The sequence below is a fragment of the Cuculus canorus genome, chromosome 17 (genome assembly GCF_017976375.1).
Source record: "Cuculus canorus isolate bCucCan1 chromosome 17, bCucCan1.pri, whole genome shotgun sequence".
NCBI lineage: Eukaryota > Metazoa > Chordata > Aves > Cuculiformes > Cuculidae > Cuculus > Cuculus canorus.
Window position 1 is genome coordinate 9,504,794 of NC_071417.1, and position 23,530 is coordinate 9,528,323.

A 23,530-nucleotide genomic window follows, 5' to 3' on the forward strand; every position below is an offset into this window, starting at 1 on the left:
TTGGCTTTGAGTAGGAAGATGCATTTGTCAGCCACCCCAAATAGAAAAATGGGGGTGTCGGTGATCTCCGTTAAATGGTTCCGGACCAGGGATCGAGATCACTTCATTTGAAGTCTTGCCATCACATATGTGCTTTTGAACCTCAGTGGCCACATCCCTTCCAAAACTGGAGGAGAGCACAGAGAGGACCACAGAGCTGACACCAGTGACACAAGCCCCACAGAGGACTTTCTCTTACGCTTCCTTTTATAGGGATGGAATGCATTTTAGGCTTTTTTTTCTGCTTTCCTCCTTCCCCCTCTATTACGAGCAGGTGCAGAGGCTGTCACAAGCAAAGGACATCACAGCCAATAAATATGATCAAGGAAGTACCACACGCACACATAAACTCAAACATTAATTAAACTCGCTGTCCTCACCATGCATGAAATACTCCTTACAGCAACTCTGCTCCAGGGGGTTCAGCAAACACCATTCCAAGTCCCTTATTAGTTTACAGCGGAATGAAAATGTTGGCAGGGGTCTTGTTTACAAATCTAAGTGGATATCAGCAAAGAAAAAAAACCTTTTGCTGAAAACTAATACATGGTACGAAATATAGCCTGGTGCAATTCTCCTTTTGTTGTCAGCATATTCATAAAAGATGAGCAGGATCTGTGTTCTATGTCAGACACTGCCAGCATATTTCTCTCTTACCAAACTGAAGAGAGAAAAGAAAAAAATAAATAAATAAATTTTTCCATGCTGGGATTTTCAAAAGCAGGGAGATTAAATCAGTTCTGAGGTTCAGCTGTCACAACTGTAGCATTCAGGGAGGCGGTGATGGGTAGTTTAATAACTCCTATTTATAGGCTCATCAGTTTATATTTCTCATCGTTTTTCAGTCCCCCTCACAAGTTACAATTTAAAGCTCTGAGCAGAATTACTCCTGACAACAAGGAATTTCGCAAGTGCTTGGAAAAGGCACACTTATTCTGATGTGTGAGATCTAGAGATCCCACACACGCTTCAGAAGACCCTAAATTCAAATCCAACCACAAATGGCCACGGACTGAAAACCAACCAATCTAGTTTCAACCATCTTAAGCAGAACGAGGACAACCCAATGTTGAAGAAGTTACACTTCAAGAGGTATTACTTAGAGATGTATCTAATTTCAGAATAGTATGTTAGTTAAGAACATAAACACCTTTTTCCTTTTTATGACAGCAATCCTTCTGAAGTCTAACATAGACCTTAACCTCTCAGCCCTAATGTGACTGCTAAAACAAGACAAACACCAAAATGCATTAAGCATAGCAAGAAGCTACAACATGGAAAAAGATCCAACTGGTTATCATCGTGATCCTGCAACACCACAAGGTTTTGAAATTAGACCAACTGCTGCTAATAAACCTAGTGCCAGCTCAGGTCAGCTTCTGAACTCTCATTTTAAAGCTGTCTCAGGTTTTAGTTTCAGTAATGTCCCTTCTGCTGGGCTGCTGACAGCGACACATCCTTTCCCAGTTTCCAATACTGGGCTGGGAACCGAGTGGGCTGCCACAGGAATAACACCCATTGCTCAGGTCTAGTTCAAACAAACTGGTGGGTGCGGGGAGACCAGCTTGAACCACCCCCTTGAAGCTATCGTTACTGTGGCAGCTCTGACCCTGCGAGCAGCTGTCCCCTCACCCCACCAGGCCTGAGGCAGCACCATCCCACAGGGAGTGATCCTGCTGGGGAATCACAGAATGGGTTGGGTCAGAAGGGACCTTAAAATCCTGCCTTTCCTCCTTACATGCAGAGAAGAAATGGGGATCTCCTTCCATGCATCCTCCTGATCCCACCAACAGCCCGGATCTCCACATCAACAAACCCCACAGAGCAGTGTAAAACAGCAGGCAAGTAGCCTGGGAATCACAGAATGGTTTGGGTTGGAAGGGACCTTAAAGACCATTCAGTTTCAAACCCCTGCCATGGGCAGGGACACCTCCCACTGGCTCAGGCTGCCCAAGGCCCATCCAACCTGGCCTTGAACACGTCCAGGGATGGAGCAGCCACGACTTCACTGGGCAGCCTGTTCCAGGGCCTCACCACTTGCATAGTGAAGAAATTCCTCCTTACGTCTAGTCTGAATCTGGTCCTCTCCAGTTTATACCCATTGCCCTCGTCCTATTGCTACACGCCTTTGTAAACAGTCCCTCCCCAGCTTTCCTGTAGCCTCTTCAGGTACTGGAAGCTGCTCTAAGGCCTCCCCACCCTCAGAGCAAAACATTTCTTCCCAAGATCACTGGCACCTAATCCCGGGATGCTAAAACTATAGAACCATAGAATGGTTTGGGTTGGAAGGGACCTCAAAGGCCATCCAGTTCTACCCCCCTGCCATGGGCAGGGACACCTCCCACTGGATCAGGGGCTCCAAGCCCCATCCAACCTGGCCTGGAACCCCGCCAGGGATGAGGCAGCCACCACTGCTCTGGGCAACCTGGGCCAGGGCCTCCCCACCCTCAGATCGGGTCTACGGGAGCCGAGCGAGGCCCAGCCTCGGGGCGCTCCCGCGTCCTCAGCGCCTCCCGCTCCCTGCTCACCTCCGCGATGTCATTTTCCCCCGTGGCCCCGGCGGGTGGCGGTGCGCCCGGCCGCCCCCCCCGCCCCTCTCACATGGGGCCGCCGCGGCCTCGGGGCGCGCGAACAACGGCCGCCTCAGGGCCCGGGGGCGCGCGGCGCGGCCCGCCCTGCGTCACCACCGCTGACGTCATCACCGCTCGACGCTCGCTCCGCCCCCTGAGGGGAAGGGGAGGGAGGGAAAGGAGATGGAGGAGGAAGAGAAAGGGGGAGGCATAGAGCCCCGAGAAGGGGGGGTCAGGCGGGAGGGGCTCACCACTCTCATCGTGAAGAAATTCGTCTTTATGCGGGGTCTAAATCTTCCCCTTCCCAGTTTATACCCATTGTCCCTCGTCCTATCACCACAAGCCTTTGTAAACAGCCCCTCCCCAGCTTCCTTGTAGCCCCTTTCAGCACTGGAAGCTGCTCTAAGGTCTCCGTACAGCCTTCTCTTCTCCAGGATGAACAACCCCAACTCTCTCATTCTGCCCTCGTACGGGAGGTGCTCCAAGGTGTATCCTTGTAGCCTCCTCAGGACCCGTTCCAACAGCTCCATCTGCTTCTTATGTTGAGGATTCCAGAACTGGACACAGTATTCCAGATGAGGTCTCACAAGAGAGGAACAGAGGGGCAGAATCACCTCCCCAACCTGCTGGCCACGCTTCTTTTCATGCAGCCCAGGATACGGTTGGCCTTTCTCATAGAAGTTACTGTATTTTTTGAAGGTTAGAATGTTCCTCTGAGACCATTGATGAGACGCTTTTGATTTTCCATTTATTTGTGATACAAGAAGTCATTGCTAGTACAAAAAGTGTAATATTTTTTATTTAAGCTAAAGTTAAGTTTTCATCCAAGTAATTGCATATTTCAAATGTTAGTATGTCCCACTGACACCATTAACAATGTGCTTTTGCTTCTCTGCTTTATGATACAAGAAGTCTTTGCTTGTACAAAAAGAAGTGGAGTTTTTTTTTGTTTAAGCTAAAGTAAAGTTTTCATCCAAGCAACTGTATTTTTTTGAAGTTAGTGTTTCTCTGACAGCATGGATAACGCACTTCTGCTTCTTCAGTATTTTGTGATACAAGAAGTAGTTGCTATTACAAAAAGTGGAATATTTTTGATTTAAGCTAAAGTTTCATTGAAGTAATTGGGGTTTTTTTTTGAAAGTTAGACAGAATGTCCCCCTGAGAGCGTGTTATTTTATTGCATGTTTTCTTTCAGACAGTGTTTTCCCAGGCCCTGTTCATTCTATGAAGATGATAACATCTTGTGCTCAGTGTGATTTGTGCTGAACAGAGGTGTTTTTTTCTCTAATCCTCTCTGTTTGCAGCCTTTCCCTGTCTCGAATGCAAAGTCAGGCGGAGCTGGAGCCAAAGCTCCAAACTAGCAAGAGTTTTGACTATTGTGAAGTTGATAACAACATTAAAACGAGTCCTTGGGAAGTAACAGCACGCGCATAAGGTGGAAAGTAACAGAATATGTGTAAGATTTCTAGGAGAATTTACACAGGCTCAGTGAGTGGGAAATAGATTCTGCCCCCAGCTCTTTGTCTCGCTGCTCAGGACCGATGGAGACCACTGCCTCGTGGCCTGATAAAGGCTACTTGCTTTCTAAAACTCCAAAACGAGCCTTGGAGACTTTATTTCCCGGCATTTTCGGTGTCCCCCGGGCCCGCAGGGTGCACGGTGTGGCCCACCTCCCTCTCCTGGACTACAAGTCCCAGCATGCTCTGCCGCGGCGCGGTGACGCCAGACGCCGCGCTCTCTTTAGGCCGCCGGTACCCGGATGTAGGTCCCTTTCCCTCCCCGGAAGGTAAGAATGGCGGAGAGGTCTTGGGCAGTGCTGTGACGCGGCGGGCGTCATCCACCGCCATCCGCCCTCGCGGGGCTACGCGGGGCTCACCGGCCCGGCCTCGTGCCCTCGGGGAAATGGCGAGGAGGCCCGGGGGCCGATATGGGGCGGAGCGGGAGGTGCAGGCGCCGCTGGTCGCGCCGGCCTGAGCCGCAACTGGCAGGGCCGCAGCCTCCCGGGCCGCGAAGCGGGAGCCGGGCTCGGCCGGGCGGGAGTTGGAGGCGCCGCAGGGCTGAGGGAGAGCCCCGGGAGGGGCAGCGCAGCCCCACGATGTGACGGGGCCCAACAGGGGGCCCGCGCCCAGGGCAGCCGCCACCACCCCGGGGCCAGAAAGGCGGCTGCGGCCTTGGTATCCGCGTGCATTTAATGGTCTTCCTGCCGGGGAAGGTTTGAATGCATTCCCTGGACTTGCAGCCGTTTTGCCTGGCGTAGAGGAGCGTTTTGTGTGACGGATGGGCAGCAGGGTGGCTTGTGACTGTCTTGATTTGCTGTGGTCGTATGAGGTGGCTGACGGCTACGAGAGTGATGTAAAGCAGCACGTTCCGATTCCGTCACGTATTTTCTGTGGCTTAGACGCTCCTCTGCACACCTTATAATAAGTCATCGTTTCTGTTTTATTTGAATCCGCAGATGGCGGGCGAGAAGGCCGCCGCTGGGAAAAAGCCAGGTGAGAAGAAGACGGCCAAAAAAAAGACAAGTGAGAAACCACCAGCTCAGCAGAAGGCAGGCCAGAAGGAAGGTGACAAGAAAAAGAGGGTTAAGAAGCATCATGCCAGTCGTAATCCTGTCCTGGCCCAGGGTATCGGGAGATATTCCCGGTCGGCTATGTATGCCAGAAAGGCGATGTACAAGCGCAAGTACACTGCTCCGGAAACAAAGGTAGGAGAGTAACTACTGTGTTTAAAATAGTCATGTTTTTCACGGTGACTTTGGTTTGACATTTCCTATATTCATTTTCAGATAGAAAGGAAAAAAAAAGAAAAACCACGTGCAACTATCACCAAGCCAGTTGGTGGAGACAAGAATGGAGGCAGCCGTGTAGTTAAAATCCGCAAAATGGTAAGAAAAAGAGCTTGGGCAGTTGCAGTGTAAGGTTGTTTTTTAACTTTTGATTTAGATGATGCATTTCTTGGCCAGGGCAGCATTGCAGCCTGAGCCCATGCCATGTGCATCGAACTGTGGGCAGTCTTCTTGAGAGACAGTTGTCCATCTTAGGGGAGATGCTGGTAGTTTAGAGAATGGGGAGTAGGCAAGAGCGAAGGACCCTCTGCCATTGGTATTACTGTGCTGAGCTGGAAGCGTGCTCAGAAACACAGTTGGTCTCGACTTCTGTTGTTCCATAATTGTACAGACAATACTTGGTGTGTTCCTGAAGGGCTGGTTGCAGCAGAACAAAATCTTTTGGGAAGGTCATATTTAGGGAAACAGTATCTCTTACAAAAGGAAGAATCTAAATGAGTGAAAGCTTTCTGTCTTGTGGAATACAAGATGGTACAGCATTTTGCTTCTGTCATTCTAGCCCAGATACTACCCAACTGAAGATGTTCCTCGCAAGCTTTTGAGTCACGGCAAAAAGCCCTTTTGCCAGCACAAGAGGAGACTGCGGGCTTCTATTACTCCAGGAACTGTTCTGATCCTTCTGACCGGTCGTCACAGAGGCAAGGTAATCAGAACTTCCTGTGCTCTTCCCCACATGGACTCTCACAGTGGCTTTGCAGCATTTCTGTGCTGACGCTGTTTGATCCTGAATTCGCCAGTTGATGTCGCTGGACACTGCTCAACCACACCACGTGAATCTGCTTTGTTATTAATTCTGTCTGGATGCTCTCTCTTGTCCTGTCTCTGGGGGAATCAGAAACTACTGTTCCTCTACACAGAGCTGGAAGTAAAACAGGCTTGTCTGGTGTTTTGGGCAAAATTAGGGAGTCTTATGGGAGTGCAGAAAGTGTTTCGATTTGTGTCGTGCTGACTTTGCTCTGCAGAGGGGCAGACCCAGTGCCTGCTCCTGTTACTGCTGCAGTGAGGAAGAAGCTTTGTCTTAGATTGCCTGTTGGAAAGGAAGCAATACATTTTCATTCTTAATCTATCAAGATAATGTTTGTTATATTAAGTTGTGTTCTTCATCCTAATGATGTTTACCCTTTATTTATGATGACACCCTTTATTTTTTTGCGTTCTTCGGCTTTGATGTTGCATTACTTAAAGTAATGTTCAGGGAGGGAAGACTTGACCAGAAAGAACAAAATGCCACTGAGGAATGGCTCTGACTATGATGTGTTGTGGTGCCCTCCTGGTTTTCAGCTGGTTCTTGCCTTTAAATGGTACGAAGAATTTGGGTGACGGGGTGGCTGCCTCACATTCTTCTAAAATAGGCAAAGATTAAAAAACATATTAATTTGCTTTGCTCAGCCAATTAATTCAAGCCTTGAATGGTGAAGCAGACAGAAAGTCGTGATCTATTGTAAATGTGGTAGCACTGGCAAAGCTGTGCTTTGAGAAATGTTGGTGGCCTGTGGCCTGGCTGTGTGGTGGTCACTTCTCAAATCACACCGTTGCGCCCATACCCAGATGCTTTGTCAGTGCACATACCAGTAACCCAGACTGTTTGTGGGCAAGGTCTGGGTTCTGTTGCAGTATTTGAGTGCTGGAACCTGAGGATTAATGTTACTTCTCATGTCTTTTCAGCGTGTCGTCTTCTTGAAGCAACTTGATACTGGCCTTCTGCTTGTTACAGGTAAAAACCTTCAGTGTGATGGATTTATTTTGTTTGGGGGAGGTAGGGGTAGCTGGGTTGGGTTGAAGTTCAGGTTTGTCGTGGGGGGTCAGTAGTGCTACAGGTCTGCATGTGCATTGTTTTTGTGCATTGTGTGTGCATGTAACTAACATCATATTTTGTGACTTTCCAGGGAGGCAGAGGTTTGAGATAAAGCTTCACTCTCTCCCTGCCTGGAAGAGATGAAGAAGCAGTTTTTGGCTTTTCTAGAGTCTGTGGGGAAGGACTGCTTTGATTGTTCATGTTTGACCTTTTCTCTAAAGAAACCAGTCTTATCCTACACTGTGACGATTGAACTTAAAAGCAGTGCCAGGAGTGCTAACTTTGTTCTTTTCTGTCTGTCTTCTGCCTTTAGGACCCTTGGTTGTCAACCGTGTCCCTCTGCGTAGGGCCCATCAGAAATTCGTTATTGCTACATCTACAAAGGTTAATATCTCTGGGGTGAAAATTCCCAAGCATCTCACCGATTCCTACTTTAAGAAGAAGAGGCTGCGTAAACCCAAGCATCAGGAAGGCGAGATCTTTGATACTGAAAAAGAAGTAAGGAACATGATTGTTCATTCTTTTGAATGCCCTTGTTATATAAAGCCAGGCTGGAGAGGGGGAAATACCATGAAACAAACGGACAATTGACAGTGGTCCTCAAAGTGTGGCGGTGCCATTAAAGTCAATTAATACAGCAGTGCTGAGATAAACGACTTAAATTTGGGGATTCTCTCCTGTGTCTGCCTTACAGCAGCAGTAAGGATTATTCCAGTTAAATGTCTTTTTTCGACTGAGAAACACCTTTACTGTTTCCGTACTGCCGACAGCCTTCTCCTGGCTCCGATATCTGCAGTGTAAGCCAAATGGTGGCTTCAGAGCTCTCTGCCACCTCCGGTCTCCTACCACCTCACCCATATTTAGAATGAATGGAGAAAAGATATTTTGAAAATGCCAGGATTTGGGTTTTGCCCTGAATTTTCTCATCTCTGTAGAAGAGTCTACGGTCATTGCAGGATTTTAACGTTGTTCTTTGTCCTTTCTAGAAATATGAGATAACGGAGCAACGCAAGAAAGACCAGAAGGCAGTGGATTCACAGATCCTTGCTCGAATCAAGAAGGTGCCTCAGCTCCGTGGGTACCTGCGTTCTACTTTCTGTCTCTCAAATGGAGTCTATCCTCACAAATTGGTGTTCTAACTTTGAAAGCACCACATTAAATTTGAAGGGGGAAAAAAGCAAGGATTTCTGGTGTCTTCATTGCAATCTGTAATAGAATGTGTTGCACAAATCTTGCAGTGCCTGTTAATTAAATGCTGGGGAAACTGCTTGTGGCCTGAAATTATGAGGGACTGTGAGATAACGAAGTTTCAGGAGGGGGGTGGGTTGGTTTGCGTTTTTTCCCCTATTTAATATAACCTTAAAGGAATTAGCACTTGAATTTCAACTTTCTGAACTAAAAATGAGTTGGGAGGGAAAAAAATCAAGCAGATTTTTTTGGGGAGGGAAAGAGGATGTACACACTGGATTGATAACCCATCACAGAATAAACACCCAGCTGGTTCGTTCCTCTGCACCCTTCCTGCCGAGACCAACGCTTCAAGGTATCTTTTTGCCAAGACCTGGTTCTTTACAAAAAACTGCTGCTGGGTAACTCATTAGCATTTTAAAGCTTGTCTACAGCTTTTATCCATCATCACTACATATACCTCAGCAAATATAGCAAGTTTTTAGAGGCATTTCAGGACCTATGTCTTCCATTTTGCAGTGGAAACATGGAATATTCTATAGAGTTTTGCAGGGTAACTAATCCCTGGCACGATAACAAAATTTAGAATGTAGGTCCCTTCTCAAGTCCCATATTTTTTTCCCATTCATTGTTTATCACTGTGGCACAGAATACTTCAAGTTCGGACGAACGTCACCTGCATAGATGAAAAACCAAAAGTATAATTCTTAATTCTGTAGGCTCTGAAATGCGTTAAAAACCAGAAGGTGTTTTTTTGAGTATTTTTCTATCCTGGGAGACTTCCAGAGCCTCAACTATTTTTCCTAGCTCAGAAACTGGAAGAAAGTGAGTTGAGAAAGTTGATGCTGTGTGTTTTCTATCTCTGAGGTCAGTTACCAGATATCTGGAAGAGGATGCTTGGGTCGTAGTTCTGCTCTTAGAGAATCGAGGATGTACATGCTAACAAACCTGGCAAGCTTGCGCTCCTTCTTCGCCAGAGTTATGCAGGAAATGAGGTTTATGTAACCACACCATCTGTTTGCCTATTAATTCTTAGCTGAAAGGAGCTGGTGGGGTCAAACTTGACAGGGAATAGAGAGTTTTCATGAAAAGGGAGTAATGAAGCCCTCGCTGAAGTGGAAGCCTATGTGTCATGTTCTCACCACATTTAATGGGACAGAGGAATCAGGCTTTAAGTGCTCTGGAGCCAATGAAAAGCTCGATCTACCTGCAGGATGCCTGGCTTAGCGGACTGGCACCAAGGGGCTGTGGTCATCTTTGTCACTACTGCTGGCTTGGGCTACAGAGTATGGAAGTTAGTAGCACTGGTTACTCTTCCACCATCTCCCAGTTGATAATTAATATATTTAATGAGTGTGGCTCAGCAGAGGGAGCCAGTGAGCAAGCTGTGTCCAAACGCAGAACTGGCTGGGTGCACATCTCATGTCCTGTGCCCTGTTCTGCTCTGTGGTGCTCCAGGAAGGTGTTCTTTACTTTTCCTTGTCGTCAGAACTCTGTCTGTGATGAGTTACATCTCCTGTTGTCTGTGGTTTCGTCAATAATGGGTACAATCAGAGGCTTTTCAAGTTCATGTGGGATTTTACTGCAGTGGTGGAACTGGCCTGTTTACATAAATCAACTCTAAAAAGACACTGAAGTGTTGCACGCCTCTTGCTGCTGGTACTAAGATCAGTTTACTGATGCTACTGAAGAAACATCTTAACCCAATATGCTTAGTAAGCTCACTTGAAGTAAAAATTGTACCTGGGAAAGCTTAAATGGGAAAAGTCCAAAACCAGCAAGCAGACCTCTTGATCAGAATAGTTTGCAGCAGCATGTGGCATCCTGAAGTCTGCAAACAGATTCGATCACACTGTTGTGGTCTAAGAGATCGCTTGAGAGGAACTGGTGCTTCCGTCATTCCTGCTCTCTGAGAATGGGGAAGTTGTAGTCACAAACAGCCCCACAAGCCAGTCTGGGAATAACTAGGTGTTCAGATAACAATCAGTGTTTCCTATAATTATTGGTTACTCTGACACGTTCCTCATTTGTGTATCAGAGGGCATGAGACGATACTTGAATCATTAACTCTGTTTACTGAAAGGGGAGGCTTTGTCTCCGCGTGTGCTGTCAGGAAGTGATTTGGTAACAATTCAGATGTCTTAATAGGTCTTGGTAAGGAGAAACAGTCTCACGTGCTGCCATTGCTTCCCTCATCCCAGTCCTGTCACTTCTCTGACTGGGTGGTGACCAGTAACACAGCCCTGCAAGGTAGGGAGAGGGAGGGAGGAATCAATATATCCATGCTGGTTTGGATCTCTGGACTGAGTCACTGTGGGACCGGATGAACGTTGGTGCTGGCGCAAAGGGTGTGGGACCAGGCCTCCTGCTTCTGGGGGAGCTACCTGCTAATCACACGTTAGCACTAAATTGTGCCTTCAGAGCACTGAGCAGCTTCTCAGGCTTTGCTGCAGAAAATGGAGACGGCAAAACCCTCATCTTTCATAAGCAAAGGCAGCCAGGGGACAGCTGTGATTCGTCTCGCTCTTAACCTCTCGAATATTTTCCTGCACTAATGTGAAACCTGGCTTCTTCCTGAAATACTCTGGGGTGGGAGGTGGAAAAGAGGTAAAACGAGGACTGTACAGTTAACCAGCATGGAAACAAAGTGAATATTGTGAAGGATTTTTCAATCTAGATAATACTGTCCACTACCTGAAAAATACTTGCACCACATAAAGAGCTTTTGTGTGCGTTCTCGCTGTCCCGCAGCTTTTCTCATTCTGAGCATGTAAACAGTTCTGCAGCCCTGGCTAGCTGAGTCATTGCTTTTCACTCAGCATCCCCCACAGAAGAAGCCAGAGACATCCAAAGCCTCAGTCACCCAATCAAAAGTGCTGGAGATGCATGGGTCCAAAAATAGTGACAGCCTCAGCCACAGCAGCACTTCATTAGCAACAAATGTGCTCTTTGCTTCAGCTGCCTAATAAAGTGACATGTAATTATAATAAAGCATCCTTTCGAGAGGAAAGAGAGAAGGATGTTGGCTTTCTAGGGGAATTGGTAATAGATGCAATGCTTTATTATCTACAGGCACCTTTTTTTACCTATGAGCTGCCTCTGTGAAATGACTCGGTGGATTCAGCCCAGCCCAGAAAGGCTCAGTCCCAGCCGCTGTGTCGGCCAGCTCGGTCAGGGACACAGACACCAGCTTTGCTTCAGGGACCAGGACCTTTGGGAGAAACTGAGGCAGGTAAAATACTTTTCAGTGCCAGGCTTGTGGTGAACATTACCTTTGGCATTTCAGGCATGACACAGTTTTAACTTTAAGAGAAGGCGCTATGGCTGGAATGTGAAAGGAAATGGGACTATCACACAGACCATTTCAGGCAGATATTGAAGAAAACATACTGACTGCCTGGCTGTCCAGTGATCAGCTGCTCAGTTCAGCTACTATAGGATACCCATGGGATGCACCTTGGCACTCAGGGGCAGCTGAACCTTTCCCCCACACACATGATCTGCCTGATCCCTGCCCTTCCTCTCCTCACAGTTCCTCATGGTGGCACTGGAACAGCCAGCCCCACTGCCCCAAAAAGTCATTCTGGATCTCGCCACAAGCTCAGAAGAGAATAAGTAGAGTTTAGGGACAGCTTCTTTGCCTTCACCATCTGGAAGAAGCTCTGCTTTAGCTTCATTGAAAATGTAGGAGAGATCAGCTGAGCCATCATTCACAGGGAGGAGCTGGGCTAGGCAGCCTTCCTGTAGCAAATGCTAGGTAACTCTTCTACTCTGCTCCAAATGCTGACTCTCATCTCATTCTTATTCCAGTAATGCTGACTCTCATCTCATTCTTATTCTCTATTCTTATTCCAGTACCTTTTGTTTCTTCTCTTTCAGTGAAGAGGGCTTCCTGGTCTATCATTATACTCAACTGTTTTTTAAGATCAAAACTGGTTTTTACAGTTAGAAAACTGGGCTTAAAACTCCAGGTAAGTGATTACCCTGCTCAGCTTGAAACTGGACAGCAAAGCTCTGCCCTGTCCCTGGCTCACCGTGAAGGCTGCGTTACTGAGGTCTCTTTAAGCTCCGCTGGGATAAGAGGTCACACCACTTTCCTGTGCTGTTTCAGGGATTAAGCAGCATCCCCATCTACAAATATCAGAGTTCCTACCACTTAATCATGTCACAAGACGGACACAAGGACAGCTTAGTCTGAGAGATCCAGAACTACACGTGAGAGTCATGTAAGCTCCACTACACTTTCTTCTGTCATTGTTGTCCTGGTCACAGGTCACATATGAAGAGTCAAACCCCATTTTTGTCAGCTGACTGCCTTTTTTTGCTTCTTTTATCCTTTTTTCCCCATTATTTTAATGTTTATCTTTCTCAGTGGAAATGACTTTATGTGATAGACTGTAGACACAGCCAGCAATAGAATAGTTTGGGTTGGAAGGGACCTTAAAAATGATCCAGTTCTAACCTCCTGTAACGGACAGGGACACCTCCCACTGGCTCAGGCTGCCCAAGCCCCATCCATCCTGGCCTTGAACACCTCCAGGGATGGGGCAGCCACAACTTCCCTGAACAACCTGTTCCAGTGCCTCACCACTCCCATCATGAAGAAATTCCTCCTTGTGTCTAGCCTAAATCTGCCCCTCTCCAGTTTATACCCGTTGCCCCTCATCCTATCCCCACAAGCCTTTGTAAACTGTCCCTCCCCAGCTTTCCTGTAGCTCCTTGCAGTTACTGGAAGGTCACTCTAAACTCTCCTCTGAGCCTTATCTTCTCCAGACTGAACAACCCCAACTCTCTCAGCCCGTCCTCGTATGGGAGGTGCTCCAGCCCTCGGATCATCTTTGTAGCCTCCTCTGGACCCATTTCAAAAGCTCCATCTCCTTCTTATGTTAAGGATTCCAGAACTGGACGCAGTATTCCAGATGAGGTCTCACAAGAAAGGAATAGAGGGGCAGAATCCCCTCCCTTGACCTGCTGGCCACGCTTCTTTTGATGCCACTATTGCTCCAATGAGAGGCACATGGCAAAGCTCCTGTACATTGCACATTATCCACATGGCTTCCCTCTGGACTGACACAGAAACTGCATAAAGGCCATTTGAAATCTGGAGCTTTGTGCTTGTGTGAGAGAAAAAAACCCCACACGTGCACATACTGGGGACACAAAAGGGAGAAAAAGGCAAACTGCATTTTGAGACTGCTGATGCAAGAGAAAACTTTAACAGTGCTTTATTTCTTTGTCAAAAAACTGGCTTTGGTCAAAGCACTGTGCATAAAAATCTGCGGTTTACTTAATCCAACAGCCTACGAAAAAGGACTTATTTGTGCTTTGTAAATAAACAGTTCTTCATCAAGGCAGTGTCTAGCATCATCATGTAACTGTCTCCTAATGCAGGCTACTCATTAATTTTCAAACTGCTCAAATGAAAAAAAATGAAAATAATACGAATAACATCACAAATTACTTGGCTTGGGCTTACTAGAAATAACAGCTGATTTCACAAGTACCTGAGAAGGGTGTCCCAGCATGAGCCAGTCAGTGCAGCTGTCTCCTAGGGATTTATAGGAATATTCATTAGAATGTCTGTCATTCTTCGATCCTGTCACCCTGAGCTGCAATTTTGCATGTAATTCAATTGGCCCCCACACCAAGCCTGGGGAGAATGGATAATCAAGCCTAAGAAATGGCTTTTTATGTGTTTATCGCTCACAATCAAGAGCCACATGACAACAACATAGAAGAATGAGCCCAATACACATAATGTGATCTCTATATTGCATGTGAAAGGCTGGACTGATGCTGTTTGTGAAGCAATAATCTAGTGAAGGCAGGGATGCTGGTGTGGTCCTGCCAATAGCCAGCTGGCTTTGGGTGACTGACACACAGCGCTGCTCTCAGTTCTTCCATTGACTGATTGCTCATGGAGTTATTTTAGTTGAAGGGCAATTAACTGTTCTTCATGGTTTAGCTGTAGGCTACTTGTGATGATGTTCAGGCTGAGAGAGTTGGGTTGTTCAGCCTGGAGAAGATAAGGCTCAGAGGAGAACTTGGAGTGACCTTCCAGTACCTCAGGGGGCTACAAGAAAGCTGGGGAGGGACTGTTTACAAAGGCTTGTGGTGATAGGACGAGGGGCAACGGGTATAAACTGGAGAGGGACAGATTTAGGCTAGACACAAGGAGGAATTTCTTCACGATGGGAGTGGTGAAGCACTGGAACGGGTTGCCAAGGGAATTTGTGGCTGCCCCATCCCTGGAGGTGTTCCAGGCCAGGATGGATGGACCTTGGACAGCCTGCTCCAGTGGGAGGTGTCCCTGCCCACAGCAGGGGGTGGAACTGGATCATCTTTAAGGTCCCTTCCAACCCAAACTATTCTATGATTCCATGATTCTATGATTCTTTATAAAGAAACACTGCTATGTTGTTAAGCACAAAGTCAAGGGTTTATAATACAATTCCAGAAAAGACTGGCTTCTACCTGTCAAAACCAGGATTTTGTTAGCACTTGACATTGCACAAACTCTACAATATTACAAGTGAAAAAATTGTCCTACCTGTAGCAGCATGGAAAAGTTTTCAATCGTCCTGACTTCATCTGGGGGCCAGTCCATCATAGATTTGTGGAATGGTGAGTTATTTGGCCTTTACTGGTCTGTGCCATCTGGCTGTAAGGAACAGAGAGAAAAAGAGATGAGCCATAGTGAGCATAGGAAGACTGCACCTCTCACGCGAACAGCAACATCTCTTCACTAACAAAAGCACAGCAGGTATCTCTATCCTTTCTTGTTTGTTTCGCTCACATTTCTATCCCATCAGTTTGTTCACTCGCTGTGACTTCTTTGCATACTAGATCTTACTTTTCCTTGAAAAGTAGATTATTGCCTGGAAATTATAGGAAAGAGATACTGGAACAGAAGTGCTTCAAGAAAGAAAGGAAGGGGAGGTAGGCATGATGGGAAGAGCACCTTTGGAGATGTGGGCACTTATAGCTGCAAAACACCACCACACAGAGAGCAAAATTGTTCTCCCCAGAGGAAAAGCCATTCCAATTTGCGCTGCATGAGTTCAGTTCTCAATTAGTGGCTTTCAATTTAAAGTTTGTTTTGCGAGTCTGTCACGACTGAGGAGAAAATCAGAACACACTATAGCATTTTCTCAGACCAGAGATTCACTGACCTGACTTCCTTTTCTTAGGAACATGGGTAGTTAGCACTGCAATGCCTGTGCAAACCTGCTAATTAAACCTTTGCAGGATCTTGGAATGGATTTGTGAATTTCAAGTAAAAGACAAAGATAATAAAAGTTCAAAAGCCACCTCATTTAAAATTCTCATTTAAAAGCCTGCAGTGACTCTTTGCTTTGGTGTCCTGTTGTTTCAAACCCTTGGTGGCTATTATTTCTTTTATAACACCCTCGCCAGTTATCCGTACTTAGAGATGTGCTTCTGTAAGACAAGTTATTTTTGGGTGAGTAACAGGTAATGAGTTGTGTGGTTTATTCCCAATATTGCTAACTCGGCACGGGCGACTGAAGACGTTTTTGTGTCAGGGTGGGCATCCCTTTTTCTAAAACTTTGTGTGAAGACCCAGCTCTTGCTGTTTGTAATAAAGAGCTGCCTTTCAATCTAGATGACACCTACAAAACATGGAAACAAGCTGGCACCATTCTTCTTCTTGCCACTTTTGAGTCATTCCTCTATCATTCCTTCCATCTCTCCATCTTGCTTTTTTTCATCTTTTTCCTTTCCACATGCCCTTCTGCTTCCTCCCTGCTACGAGTATGGTATACTTTCAACAGAATATAAAAAATAGCAAATGGAGTATGAAAACCATCTAATCCTGCACCACGAGGTCAGCCAAGTCCCCGTCAAGCCCACCAGATACTTGCCTAGCGCATTGCCAAAGCCCTCCACCAACAGAGCCCCCACTGCCTCAGAAGGCAATCCTTTCTCCTGCTGAACACACTGTACCAATGGAAGATGTTTCCTGATGCTCCCCAGCTGCAGTTTAAGCCCATGACTTTTTGTCCTGTCAACAGCAGCATTGTTTTTCTCTTCCTGCTTCAGCCTTTTGCCCATCTGTCATCAGGTCTCCTCTCCGCCTTCTCTGCTCTAGACTGAACACGCTGAATCCTTTCCAGCCATCCTCATAGGCTGGGTTTTCCAGACACCTGATTGCCCTCATCAAGATGTTCTCCAGCCCATCCATGGGCTTCTTGAAGCTCTGTGATGAGTTCCAAATGCAGCTATCCAGGTGGTGCTTCATATTTAGCTTTTGAGCAGTTCTGTTCTGTGCCTGAAAAACATCACAGTAAGATTTTGTTTGAACAAAGTTTACGGCTGCTACAAAATTAGAAGTAATAAAAAGTAAATAGCATAGACAAACTCTTGCCAGTTGTCATAATCCCTGCTTTCCACCCACTTACCTGTTCATATATTTTTACTATATTTATTATATGTATTATAAACTCTCCATGTCAAAAGAGTTCTAACCTTACCTTATGATGTATTTAGACAGAGATACATGAATGAAAGTAAACTAGCCTAATATTTACAAGTTTTCCTAGATAGTTTGACTTTCTGGTACTCTAAATAGCCATGAAAACTTATAATTTATTTTACTCCTGAAGTGTTCTCTGTAACAAATTAAGGCTGATTATTGCTGTAGCAGAAAATGCTGGAGCCTGATGTAAATATTTACATGAGACAAAGAGATGTGATGGAATATTTATGTAAGTTAGAGAATACTCACAGTAGTTAATTCCTAACCTAACCTCTATAGTTCATGCAAAACCTATCTTTCGACTAGCAAATGAAGGATGTGAGCACAGCAGCCTGCCTGTCCCTTCTTCTGACCTTTCATTTGGGCAGCCTGGTCTAGTGGGATGTCCCTGCCCAGGGCAGAGGGGTTGGAACTAGATGATCTTTGAGGTCCCTTCCAAAGCAAACTATTCTATGATACTATAATTCTATTTGCCTCCAGTTACCAGTTCAGTTCAGTGAGGTGTTGTTGGCAATGGTAAAGTTAAAAGAAAGATAAAAAGAAGGGTGACAACTGTCCACAGTCTGTCAGAATTAGGGAAACTCAGGATTTCTATTCATGAATCTTATTAATACTTCTGTTTTCAGGATGACCTCTGATTCCTTGTTCTGTGGCTAGGGTGTAACTCTGCACCACCTGCACTGATATGCGGGAAGGGGTGACCAGGGGCCAGTTTGGTCATCCTGACAGGCATTTGAGTGGCGAGACTAGCTCATTCTCTCCCACCCATCCTTGCTGCACACATGGGCTTTGATGTGGCCAGCTGATGTGGAGTGGCCACCAGACCTTCGTCTCGCTCCTCTCCATCCCATGGCTCAGCAAAGCAGCAGCTTCCAGGGATGGAGGATATGTCAACCCCCCACCAGGAAGCTAGCCAGCCAGTTAACCCACTGGCTAGTTAACCACGGGCAGTTAACCTGCTTGCTAGTTAACCAGGGCAGATTTCACGCAGCACAGCATTGGTGACCCAGTGACATGGAGCTCTTCCCCTTCTTAGCACCTGCAAGTTCCAGGTAGGATGATTCCCTGCCTCACGACGCAGCTGCTGTCCCCATGCTTCACATTTCCATCAGGCTTTGGTGATGTGAACATTCTTATCCTCTCCCGGGAAGCCTGATGGCAGGTTTGACAACAGGCTTCCATCAGCGCTGAATGAACATTTCAGGGAGTCTAATGAATCAGACACAAACCCCGGCAGATCACCACACCCAGCTCCCGTGGGAGTCGTGGGCAGGGAGCTGCCATCCTGTTTCCCTGCTCGTGCACAGGGACAGAATCTTGATCCAGGGGTTGATGCATCTCGTTTTCTGTACCATGCACCAAGGATGAGTTTAACTTGTAATTCCCCTTAAAATACAAACGTGAAGAAAAGCAGTTGTGTTCATACATAGTGTAGAGGAGGAAAATGTGTTGGATTTAAAGATGAGAGGGCTTTAACATGTTTAACTCATTCCTTCTCATTTTTTAACTATCAGAGATTTTAGATTACCACAGAGGGCTGTGATGTCTCTGCCCATCACAGGGAGGTTGGAACTGGATGATCTTTAAGTTCCCTTCCAACCCAAACTATTCTATGATTCTATGACTCCAAGTGGCATCTATGCTGATTTTAATAAAATTAAAGCTGAGGTCTTCTAACACAAAATAGCAAAATAACACACATTTTCAATGTCTACCTTGGAATGAAGGACATCTATGAGTAACAAAGCCATGCTCCTAGAAGAAAAACAAAAGTGTGTATGTTCTGTGAGTAACTGGAATTCTTGTTATCAGTGAATAGTTCTCAAATATGGAGATTTGCAGGTTTAATATTTCAATCGATACTTGGGAAATGATAGAACATTATTGAAATACAAATATAAAAACTCAAAGCATTTCTTAAAAGATAAGAGGAATTGTGTAATGTTTTCTTTCCAAGAGTTTTCAATAAAACTTAATGTAGGATATACAGTAGATAGGACAGTAGGGGTACTTCCAATGAAAGATGTATTTTGGATTTGTGTTTGTCAACCTCCTCTCCATGCTGAGCACTTTCAGCATTATAATGGAATTACCAAGCACTTCTCCTCTCTTTTACAAGATGAAGAAAACACAGCAGATATTGCAGCATACATTGATCAAAACCCCTAACATTTTCATAACTCATTCTTGAGAACTAATCTTAAAAACCTCACATCTCCACCAGGCTATTAGGGATCTTGTCAAATTAACATTACAAACCCTGAGAAACACTTCATAAAGTGGACCTTGTAATAATTTGTTTGAATTACAGAGATCCACCTTGGTACATTTATATTTTTACAGTACTGAACAGAATATTGTAGCAGTCTTTTTTTTTTCTTATTTTTCCCCTCGTTTTACTGCACCAGTTTTCAGGGAGATTGAATTTTAAAACAGCACCGAATAGATGTATTTAAAACCTACCTATTTTTGGATATTAATAATGAGTCTTCTGAGACATTACAGATTCAGAAATTCAGGACAACTACTAAGGGATCTGTTCAGCTCCCAACTGCTCTTCCTCATTATGGGCAGCATTTAAATACTTCCCTCTGTAAAAGGCAACTTGTGTTAAATGCTTGAATAAGAAAATGAGACACGAGATTACCGAGAGTAACACTAAATGCCAGCTGTCTTTGTTTCGGCATGTGAAATACCACAAACAGAATTTAAGCATAAGTTGTCATTTCATTTACAAGCCCACTGTGAGTCAACAATATCATACAGCTGCAGAGAAAGCAACTACGATGCCGAGGCACTTAACATGAGCCTTGCACAGAACACACAGGAATCTGCCCAAACCACTTCCCCCTGGTAAGACTTCATCAAAACTACCAGCAGCTCAAGAGATGTGGAGGAAACCCAGAAGAACAGAAGAATGATCAGACTTCCAGAGTACGTGGCCCATGGAGAAGGCTTGGAAGGAAGGGGGTTATTTAGTGCAGAGAGGATGGAGAAGAATTGTGGTCACAACCTTCACACATGACAAAGACTACGCAGGAAAGAAAGGAAACAAATTGTTCTCTGTGCCTACAAAAGCTGAAAAAATGAAAAGGCTTAAGTTACAGCAACACAAGTTCAATTAAGCATTAGGAAACTCATTAAGTGTGATGACAATCCAGCAACTGAAGAGTTGGCAGGTGCAGTCTCCATCACTCTAGACAGAGAAGGATGTATCACAAGCAGTGAAGTTACAGCTTGGGTCACAGAACTGGATTATGTTGCCTCTAAGAAAACATTCCAGCATTTTTATTATAATTCTGTAATTTACATTTGTTTCCTATCTGATTTACTAAGGCTACCTTTGTGAGGTAGCTGATTCATACTCATGTTTCCTGTGATAAATTCGTCCTTATTAAATTTAATAAAAATCTCTTTTCATTTGCTTTTCCTTCCTCAAGCCAACCTTGCTATCAGTCAGAGCCTTCTTCGGAGATTATTGCTAATGGATCAAAACGAGAAAAATGTGAATATTCTTCCTTTGCAATTAAAATACATTCCTAGGGTTTGAAAATTATTTTATTTCACTGCCTAGTTTGCTCTTTCTCCTCTGTCAAATACTGAATTTTACCACAACAGTCTTTTCTCAGTTTTGCCTGGAGAAAACTGAAGAAACTGTATTTTTAATCACAGTTATTGTGCCAAGAAATGCCAGTATTCCTTGCATAGTGGCCTTATTAGTGATGGCATTTGGGCTCTCTAAATAACATATACTAGGCAGAGGAGCCGGGATTCAGGATATGGAAATCTGGTTATTGCAGACATGAAAATAGCAACATTTTCATCTGTTTCACACACTCCTTAGTGCCACAATGGTCATTAAACCTGAGGCTGCCATTTCTTAATTAACAGGAAGGTATACAACGAAGCCTAAGGATGAAAAGAATTTCCCCTGTACGTTACAGCTGTTAACAGAAAATTAAACCAGAGGGCAAGAGAGTATTCCTTTGCATTCCATTATATAATAGGCAAATAGACATTCTTGTGGAAGAATGATGAATTTTCAGCTCACAGGGCTGAATTTTTGCCCGTGAACCGCAAGCATCTTCAGCCAAATCTCTGTAACCACAGTGTCCAGAGGAGCCCAGGGCCCGCTCAGCTGCAACACCGAGGACCCACACACCTGGAAGCTTATTTGAGAATGCAGCCACATGTAGAGGATTCGACCTTCGAGAAGGCGACCACGCAGGCGCGACCACAGCCCCAGCAGCAGCCATCCAGCTGGAGACTCCTGACCCACCTGCTCAGAGCTAATCATAGTGTAACACTGATTGTCTGTACAAACCTATTTACAAGTTAAGCAGTTTATTTCTCCAACTTGATGATTTGTATCACAAAGTTATTCTAGTCTGGTTTTAAAGCCGTACCATCTCCCATAATGTAGTACAAGGCTTCTTTGTAGTCATTGCAGAACACCTCTGAACACTACACTGAAGCTGCAGTGGCTGACACTTTCTGGTGACATGCACAACAAAAATAATATTTTTTTCATTATATTATGCAACATGTTCTGCAGCAGATGCCAGACAAACTGCATTATGTTTGCTGAATACATTACATGGCCCTAATATTGAAAATTTCACACAGAAAGCTATGTCAGCATTCCACACTATGTAAGCTTATACATTGTACAACATACTGTTAAATCCTGAATGGCAGGCACCTAAAATAACTTAGCAAATCTTACTAATATCCTACTAATAATTATTTTATTTACCTGCACTGAGATGGAACAGAACACATTTCTGAGTTTTATGACATTATGTTAATTCAATAACTGATTTTTAACTTTGAATTGTCCAATCGATACAATTCAGAAGAGCTCCAAGTAAGCAAATAAATAACTATAAAATGGTAAACATCCCCTCTGTTCAGCTTGGGATGTCTTCACACAAGTACCGATAAAAGGGATTGCTAAAACGGCTGCACAATCTCCAATTCAGAGTTAAGTGCCCTGCTTTTCACTCAGGGGCAGCTCAGGTTACGTGCCACACAAAACCAGATGTATCAGGATCCTCGCTATGAGAAATTGTTCACCAACCCCCAGCCAAATGACAAAGTGTGGCCTCTGGCCAGTATATAATTTAGCCCCACACCTCCTCCCGTGCTCAGCCTGGTATGAATGCATCCAGAGTCACACACAGCCCTCTCTGCCAGCTCTGAGTCAGTTCCTTGTCCAAACACAAGGCTTTGGTTTGTATTTCGAAGCAATTAGTGGATTGAATTGACAGCTCTATCAACCCCTGATTCTCCATCTGGGAGCTACTGTGACAACCATATTCCTCTGGGAGAAAGCAGTCCAGAAAGCCCTGGAAAGAGCATGTCAGGGCTGGAGACAAAGAATTTTCCACCTGGGAGTTACCCAGTCTATGAAACAGTCCTTTGGAGAACAACAGATACACCCAATATTCAGCCACCTCTAGAAAACACTGCAAATCCTTTCTGTTGAGAAGCCTTCCTGGCATGAAGGAAGCAAATCCTGAAGCAAACATCCGATTTCACTCTCAGCTCTGCTATTGGTATTGATTTTGTGGAAGATTCTCAACCAGCACCGTGTTCTATTTGTATTACAAAATCTAAAGACAGAATTATTTTCAGTGTAACTCCCACTAAAATGTATACACAGTGTGCGTTTCTCTTCCTCTATTCCTGTCTTGTGTGAATGAATGAAAACAATGTAAAACTCCTACTCCAGTAACAAAACAATAACACCACTATTTTGCAATGAAATATTGTGACTAATCTAACCTCAGCAGCTTCCGCGTTCCTCCAAGGAGACCTTGGGAGTGCAGCTTATCTCAACTGCCAGAACTCAGCTGCCACATCCCACCTGCCATAAAGTCTTCCAATCTCAGCACCGCCTCTCTTCTGAGCACTAGCAGGGCTCCTGCGGGAGGATCAGGGTGGATTTCATATCTATGGATATGTCCATCCACAGCCATTGTTCTCTATGTTATGTCTTGACGAGGAATAACAGATGCTCACAAATGGGCTCTCACTCACAAAAACCTTTGACACTAACATGTTAAAAAAAACCTACAGTCTCTATTGCAGAAGCAAATAATATTTATTTCTATGATAAAACCAAGCCTGGAGACTCTTCTACTCTCCAAAACACAAGTGGCAGGGATACCGTACCAAATACAGCAAACTGAGCTGTTGCACAGCTCTGTGAGCAGCTGCTCATACGAACCAACCTGAACCCCACGTTGTCTGAGCTGGCCTCAAAGACAAACTATGCAGTCGTATGATTGCTCATGCTGCTCAGCCGGCGAGACAAAGATGTTTTGTGTGAGTTCTGAGTTGAACGGCACTCCATTAGAGGGGAAAAAAAGTATCTTCCCAAACACGTTTAATAGGACATAGAGCATTGGCAATAGATCTCATTATCTTACAGCTTTGAATATGCTTTTCCTCCAACAACACAGCACATTTGGTACTATGCATTAATCATAGAATCGTAGAGTAGTTTAGGTTCAAAGAGACCTTAAAGGTCATCCAGTTCTAACCCCCCTGTGACAGGCAGGGACACCTCCCACTGGCTCAGGCTGCTCAAA

At 45.0% G+C, this 23,530-nt stretch overlaps 2 protein-coding genes and 2 long non-coding RNA genes across 6 annotated transcripts in view; 2 read left to right on the plus strand and 2 right to left on the minus strand.

Moving 5' to 3' along the window:
• The window catches only part of PTPN11 (protein tyrosine phosphatase non-receptor type 11), a 29,374-nt gene extending 26,646 nt beyond the window's left edge, over positions 1 to 2,728 (minus strand). Inside the window, exon 1 of the mRNA XM_054082464.1 lies at positions 2,568 to 2,728. Within this exon, the coding sequence (XP_053938439.1) occupies positions 2,568 to 2,581 (14 nt within the window). The 5' untranslated portion in view covers positions 2,582 to 2,728. The remainder of the gene's footprint in view (positions 1 to 2,567) is intronic.
• Positions 2,729 to 4,338: 1,610 nt separating this feature from the next.
• RPL6 (ribosomal protein L6) lies at positions 4,339 to 8,430 on the plus strand. The gene is made up of 7 exons (XM_009560456.2): positions 4,339 to 4,395; positions 5,065 to 5,313; positions 5,395 to 5,493; positions 5,954 to 6,097; positions 7,120 to 7,168; positions 7,563 to 7,747; positions 8,236 to 8,430. The coding sequence occupies exons 2-7, from the start codon at positions 5,065 to 5,067 to the stop codon at positions 8,386 to 8,388; spliced, it is 879 nt and encodes a 292-aa protein (XP_009558751.1). The 5' UTR covers positions 4,339 to 4,395; the 3' UTR covers positions 8,389 to 8,430.
• Positions 6,104 to 21,654, minus strand: LOC128853917 (uncharacterized). Of its 3 annotated transcripts, none has more exons than XR_008452742.1 (4): positions 17,974 to 21,654; positions 16,403 to 16,727; positions 14,988 to 15,098; positions 6,104 to 6,481 (listed from the first exon to the last, which is right to left on the minus strand). It is a non-coding gene; the product is annotated as an uncharacterized LOC128853917 (long non-coding RNA). The 3 variants fall into 3 exon arrangements; XR_008452741.1 differs by lacking the exon at positions 6,104 to 6,481 and adding an exon at positions 8,587 to 10,680; XR_008452743.1 differs by lacking the exon at positions 6,104 to 6,481 and adding an exon at positions 11,534 to 11,660.
• On the plus strand, positions 11,530 to 12,821 carry LOC128853918 (uncharacterized). Its single transcript, XR_008452744.1, has 3 exons — positions 11,530 to 11,669; positions 12,317 to 12,408; positions 12,549 to 12,821. It is a non-coding gene; the product is annotated as an uncharacterized LOC128853918 (long non-coding RNA).
• Positions 21,655 to 23,530: the final 1,876 nt, after the last annotated feature.